This window comes from Phalaenopsis equestris, unplaced genomic scaffold, assembly GCF_001263595.1.
Source record: "Phalaenopsis equestris unplaced genomic scaffold, ASM126359v1 Scaffold000263, whole genome shotgun sequence".
Classification (NCBI taxonomy): domain Eukaryota; kingdom Viridiplantae; phylum Streptophyta; class Magnoliopsida; order Asparagales; family Orchidaceae; genus Phalaenopsis; species Phalaenopsis equestris.
This window is the reverse complement of record NW_018164705.1, coordinates 615,919-623,378: the sequence shown is the minus strand read 5'-3', so window position 1 is coordinate 623,378 and position 7,460 is coordinate 615,919. Positions and strand designations below refer to the sequence as shown.

The following is a 7,460-nucleotide window of genomic DNA, read 5'->3' as shown; positions in this document are numbered from 1 at the left end:
TATATTCGAAAGATTATATCATAGTTTGTTTGATTATTTTTTTTAGGATGCAAACAAAGGGACTAAGTAGTTAAGTATAATCTTGGAGTGGATGACAATAATAATTTCGCTGATGATGGTGCATGTTGCTTTTATTTTTAATAGTTGGCTATAGAGGTAGCAAGCGTTGGCGTTATATAGATATCAAATCTAAGTATACCCATAGAGATGCATCATATGACTTAGGGTACATTGAGTTGGAGATGTGATGGATAAATAAGTTTAATAACTTGAAGTTGCTAATCTTGTTGGGAGAAAGGTGAGATCACGTTTTAATTAGTGTACATAAAAAATATTATGTGTTAATCTTAATGTGATATGATGGTCTGGAAGAAAATAGTATGATGGATGAGAGCCAACCGATAGAAGATCATGAAACATACTTGTCCTACCGAGTTAAGCGGTCTAAGCCAAAGCTGGTAAGATTAAAGCCAACAAAACCACAGGACTGACTAAATACAACTGGAGGATACAAAAATTGTTGTAAAAAACTACGGCAATAAAGCGAAAACCGGATCAAAACCAGATTGAGAAAATCACAAAACATAAAACACGGCGGAAACACACACATATTTACGTGTTTTGGCAAATTATCTACGTTCACGGAGTTTTAGAGGATTTTATTACTTCGAGGATTACACCCACAACCATGTCAACTTACAAGAAAGAACCCTCTCTCTCTATCTCTTTGTCTTCCGCTCTCTCTCTCTCTCTAACGGAGAGATGCACCGTTGAAAGAGAAGCTTGATTTTCTTTCTTTCTCTCCACTGTAAGTCACCTAAGAAAAAGCAAGGGAGAGAAAACAAAAGCAAAAACTTTTCTTTGCCTTTTTCGTAAGAACCTATAGTGGAGGGTTTTTGGGAGAGATGAATTAACATGCCTTTTGTTGTGCTTTTATAAGAAGCATTAAAAAGCAAAACAAGAAATTCCAATCTGCGTTTCCGAGTGAGAGTCCGCAAGAGGGAGAGTTATGGCGGGGGGGGGGGGGGCGCTCAGCAGGAGGTAGGCGGGAGATCAAATATGGAAGAGTCCAGGAGGGCTTAACAAAGGAAAGAATAATAAATTTAGACGTAATTAATTAGCTGCCAAAAAGGTTCAGTGGACTGGCTCAACCTTCCTCAACAATTCTCCCACTTGAAAACTGGGACATTGATTGCATCTCCCTTGGCTGCACCGTTCTTTTTCTCAAATATGATATCTTCCATCTTCCTCCACTTGTGCAACTCAAAGCCCCGGTCTTCATGTCAGAAGACAAACTGAAGTTGCACATAAATTCGGTTTCTCAAGAGTAAAACCTTTAGTTGACATATCGGCGTCAATGTACTTGTATCTCCAAGCTCTGTTTTGGGTTACTCATGAATCTACTTACAATTATCACTGCATGAGCAATATCCTGTCTCAGCTGAAGGCTTTTTTCAATAAGTCCAGTCTTTTACCTCTTACTACCATCAAACACAGTCTTCACCCGTTACACCCACTTGTTATGCAATTCCTTCTTCCCTGGTAGAAGTTTTGCAAGCTCTCACTTGCTCGAATTTTCATCTTGCAATATTTCTTCACAGCTTTATGGTTATCTGATACACCTAAAATATATAGACTTTTTATACACATATTTATACCTATTTTTTAAATATTACGCTTTGATGAAAGTTGCTTGTGTGTTAAGCGCCCAGGACTGACACTTACGCGCCAGTTATAAATAGAGAGTCACACCTAAGTGCTAGGTACCCCGCGTTTAAGCGCCAGAAGTAGTTATTTTATGATTCATTAAATTTAGATGAATTTTTGAAGATGTGTTTGAAGAAACCTTTGGTAAAAATGTGGGAAGTAGCCCATGTACACGAAAATTCATTCAATTGCCTTTTAAAAAGAGACAACTTAACAGCTTCTAGAAGATTCATTAAATGAAGACACATTTTGAAGAGACACCAAGACACCCCTTTGATTTTTATTAAAGAAGACTTGGATCATCGGAGGAGAGAGAATCTACATCCAACAGTCATCATCCATCTAAGTAACCGCCGCCGCCAACCACCTTCTATTTTCTTTTAAGTTTTAGTTTGTATTGTGAGTGAATGAAGATAATTCAAAGGAAATTTCAGACATTTGGTTGAGACAATTTTAGATGAGTGTTTATATTTGTAACTACATTTGATTTTAATCTAGATTTTTTATTTTTGTGCATGATTTCTACTTTTAAACTCATGTGTGGTTGTGTGTGGTTGTGTTTTCTCAATGGGTTCTGAGTAGTTTTCATTATTTTTTTTCTTAAAATGATAAGTGATTAGGTGTTGAAAGGATGTTGTGTGAAGTATTAGACTCCAAAGTTGGAAAAAGTTATGTTGATTTGAAACCTTGTATTTCATTTATTTTTTTATTTGACCAATTAAAATGTTAATATCTGTTGTAAGAACATGTAAGATCTAAGATGATATTGTCTCGATCAACAAATGGTAAGAATCGCACATTGATTTCAGGGATGAGAACGTAATTCATGAGGTTGAGTTTAAATAAATAGGGAAATAAACTTTCATGGGTGTAAAATTAGAGGACTTTAGAGTGAGAGACTAAAACCCACAATTTGATTTATTGTTTTAAGTTTTGATACGAGATGTTAGCCCCTAGGTGGAGGGAGAAGAGGGAACTCTAAAGTGAGAGCTGATATATTTCTTATCTAATCATTCTTCAAAACTATTCAAACTATAGATTAGACAATGGTTTTTATAGCATCTATGGTAAGAGTAAAAAATTTTATTGCTCCTATTTGACATAACACATTTAGAATACTTCCACAACTAAATTTTTATACTTGTTACTAATTCATGATAAATAAAACGATATTTTACTTATATTGTCTTCATCTTGTAAATATTTAGTTAAGTTAATTAGTTGTTTACTTTATTTTCAATTATAAAAAATTACAAAAAGATTCAAATTTTCATTTCTATTATAGTATCTTAAGTTTAAGTAAGAATATTTTGCCGAGTAGGATTTTTGTTATCTAAATTTTCTAGTTTTTTTAAAAGTGCATATTGTCAGTTTTGCCTATGGGTTCGATATTCGGGGCTTAATAAAAAAAAGTTATATTTATTGAGGACGATACGTATACTTACGTAGCATCTCATATTTAAATATTATAATTATATTCTTGTTTGCTTCATGGTAGAAAAACTACCTAGCTTTTGCTTTGGAATAAATTTTTGGCTTTGTTGCAAAATATGAATCACCATTAAGGAAATTAAGCATATATCGCATACGTCGCAATAAACATCTATATAGACCATCAGGATCATTCTCCACCATCTGTTTGTATAAGATTCAGTTTTCCTGTCTTTAGCGCTCTGTCACTTTTTAGGAAACTGACTTTCTTTTGCTTCCCCATAATGCACCTCTGACTCATGTGTCAACGTCTGAGTAAATCTGTAGTCATTTATAGTGTGTTAGTTTTCTTACCCCGAGTTAGTACTAATGCTCATTTGGTAACCTTCCGGTGCTATCTGATAACACTACCGAATGACCACCCTCATTGAGCTGTCAACCAGTGATGAGGTTTTTCTTCAACTTAGGAACGTGTGTGACCTTTTGCAAAGTTCATTTGCTCTTATTAGAAAGTGTAATATCAATGTCTCCAACCCCCAACACGTTCAGAGTTGTTCCATCAGCCACATATATCTTTCCAAAGTCACCTGCAACGTAATTTTACATCAACTTCATGTGAGAAGATGTATAGAAGTAAGCCCCTAAATCCAGTATCCAGTCATCAACAAAACTGTGAATTGTCAACAATAGTGTATCATGTATCTCTTTAGTTATCACATTTGTGCTATTATTCTTATTATTCGTAGGATTCATGCAGTTCTTTTTTATGTAGATAACCTTGCCACAATTTCAGCAGGTTGCTTTCTGACCAAACTTTGATTTTGATATTTCTCTGTTTGAGTTTATGTCTTGTGATCTCTATCTGGAATCAACAATCAATGCAGAACTTGAACCCGAGTTCTCGCCATAATCTTTTTCGCGCACCTCCTCAACCAAAATTAAATCACGAATATCATCATATTTCAGTTTAAATTTATCTGCATAACTGATAACTGTCATTCTCATGACTTCCCAGATATTTAATAATGAAACCAACAATATCAGCGCACGTATCTCATCATCAAATCAATTTTAACAAACTACAATTGATTTGTGATGATATTAAACTCATTTAGGTGTTGAGCAACAGACACACCTTCCGACATCTTCAAGTTGAATAACTTTTTCATCATGTGGATCTTGTTATTCGCCAATGACTTCTTATACATACCTGATAAAGCCGTCATGAGATATACAGTAGTTCTTTTCTTGACGATGTTGTGGGCAACAGATCTCGACAGAGTTAATCGAATAACCCCTATAACCTGTCGATCCAACATGTTTCATTCCGCCTCGTCCCATCTTTTCCGGCTTCTTGCTCAGTAACAAAATATGAAATTTCTTCCCATATAGATAGTCCTCTATTTGCATCGTCCAGTAATCAAATCAGTTTCGTTGAACTTTTCGATTCCCGATGTTATCGCTTCATCTTCGCCCACTGTTCTTCTCTTCAGTCGCGAACAAAATCTCTAATACCAGTTGTTGTGAAAAACAACGACAATAAAACAAAAATTGAATCGAGAAAAACACAAAATAGAAAACACAGCGGAAGCACACACATATTTATGTGTTTCGGCAAATTACCTACATCCACGAAGCTGCAGAGGATTTTATTACTTCGAAGATTATGACATCGACAACGTCGACTTACAAGAAAAAAAGCTCTCTCTCTCCTCTCCTTCTCTCTCTCTCTCTAACGGAGAGATGCACCTATTAAAAGAGAAGCTTGATTTTCTTTCTTTCTCTCCACCGTAAGTCTCCTGGTAAAAAGCAAGGCAGAGAAAACAAATGCAAAAAACTTTTTTTTGTTTTTTTTCAGAAGCACCAACAATGGAGGGGTTTTGGGAGAGATGAATTAGCAGACCTTTTGTTGTGCTTTTATAAGAGGTGTTAAAAAGCAAAACAGACAATTTCAATTTGCGTTTCCGCGTGAGAGTCCGCAAGAGGGAGAGTTCTGGAGGGACCGCGTGAGTTCATTTAATTCTTCAGGAGGCGGGAGATCAAATATGTAAGAGTCCAGGCGAGCTTTACAAAGGAAGGAATAATTAATTTGGACGTAATTAATTAGTTGCCAAAAAAGTTTAGTGGGCTGGCTCCACCTGCCTCAACTTAAAAAAATATCATGTACTAATCCTAATGAGATATGATGGTCTAGAAGAAAAGAGTATGATGGAGGAAAGCCAACCGATAGAAGATCATGAAACCTACCTGTTCTACCGACTTAAGCTGTCTAAGAAAAGCTGGTAAAGCCAAAGGCAACTGAACCACGAGACTGATTAAATACAACTGGAGAATACAAAAGTAAGTCATTTAGTCAGATACTGGGCAAAAGATATCTAAGCCAACCATCAAAAGAGAGATTATTAAAGGAAGATCCAACTAGACATCTCCAACTATCATAATGACATATAAAGATCCCTCATCAGGTTCTAGTTTCGCCCAAAACTATCTTCTTTGCAACCAAACCTTCACAATACAATTATGATTACAGATAACTGATTACAGATAACTGGGAAGGCAACAACGGGATCGCAATGCACAAAGACTCAAATTTCCTATCTTTCTCCTCTTTATGCTATGTTCCTACCCAAAGGTAACTTGACATCTTGCTTTTTAAGTGAAAGCTCATCCCAAATTTACTAAATTTGCTCCGTCGGTTCATTGGATTTAGTGAATCATGGATTTCAGGCAAAAATCGACGAAATCTAAGTTTATCAAATGTACAGCTTCATTTTGTCCAAAATGAATGTTTGGTAAGATTTAGGTTAAATCGAGCTTAAATCATGCTCTAAATCCATTACCATATAGGCCCTAAAATCCGAATTCATGAAATATGCAGCTTTAGTGGGTGTTTGATAACACACTATTAAAAGGATTGTCTATCGAATTTATTAAATATAACCAAAAAATAGAAAAAAAAAACACACAAGCTCTATATATTTATGAAATTTAAGATTCAAGGTCCGAATTTCATCTTCGATTCATGTTAAATCTACATTTAATAAATCCGATAAGGGGATTGTTACTAAATTTGACTAACTCTAAAATATTTTATTCAGCCAAACAACCCCTTAATTTGTTCAAACTGACCGCCTGACAGGATTTAGGTCAAATCCCTCTTTATATTTGTTACCAAAGAGCATACCAGGCTAGCCTTTCTTTATGAAATTTACAGCAAATTATTATGTATTTACTTATTTTACACCCAAACTTTGATTTTTTGACGGCACTAGCCGTCAGCACTCGGATCCAACCCGGTGAGGTACCGGCACAAACACGATATTTGCAGATCGTCTCTTCGGGCCGCCTCTCTCGCGATTTCCATCTCCTACCTCTCTCTCTTCATCGTTGTTTTTCCCAGTTCACTCTTTGATGGCGCATCGACTGCTCCGAGATGCTCAGGCCGACGGTTGGGAGCGCTCTGACTTCCCGATCATTTGCGAGTCTTGTCTAGGTGATAACCCCTACGTTCGAATGGTACTTCTTGCCCCTTTGCTTCTCTTTTCTTTTGATTCTGTTATCTTCTCTTTATCATCCGATGAATAATCGAAATTTGAGACAAAAGAGTAATCATCTACGGAATTTAAAGCTAGAACCTATTTTTTTCTTACGTCCTTTGGCTCATCATTGATGGTTAATTTTGATCTAGGTCGGAAGTTTCGATTCATATTTTTGGTTTGTTGTCAGAATCGTTTCCTTTTTCTAAGTTTATAATAAATCGAGAGGCTCGATCTCTCTCTTAGCCGGATTTTAACTGATTCCTTGCATTCACTCTGTTTTTTAACCACTTAATCATGCGCTTTTCCATGCTTATGCGGTGTAATTCTGAATTGGCCATTCCGGTACCCTCACTACTTTATTTCAAGGTTTTATAGAATTTCAGGATGTGGAATGGCTTAACTCTTTGGCGGCTGTTGTGTTGCAACTTTTGAGTTGGATTTCAGTTGGTTTGAGCTAGATCTTTCGAATAGATTTACAAGGGTTTTTTTTTAAAATACATCAAGAAATAAATCATGAGTTTAGAAGGATTTGATTAATTGATTTGATTAATGATGGCTTACTCCAGAATTTATTATATCCTGGAAAAAACTAAGATTAAATAAATTTACGACAACTTGATTCACTAGATTTTCTTAAATCCCCCCAAATCTTTTAGTCTGCAATCAAACATCTCTACCACCAATATTTACTAAGGGCTTCTTCAGGATCATTTTTTTCTTTTGTTTTTAAAAATATGTTTTTTGGTTGTGTTTTTTTGCATGTTTTTTATTTTTGTTTCTAAA

At 35.5% G+C, this 7,460-nt stretch overlaps 1 protein-coding gene across 1 annotated transcript in view; it reads left to right on the top strand.

Annotated features, from left to right (window-relative positions):
• Positions 1-6,396: 6,396 nt before the first annotated feature.
• The window catches only part of LOC110024634 (zinc finger CCCH domain-containing protein 40-like), a gene marked incomplete in the record, with an annotated part of 16,282 nt that continues 15,218 nt past the window's right edge, over positions 6,397-7,460 (top strand). Inside the window, 1 exon segment of the mRNA XM_020724708.1 lies at positions 6,397-6,654. Within this exon segment, the coding sequence (XP_020580367.1) occupies positions 6,550-6,654 (105 nt within the window).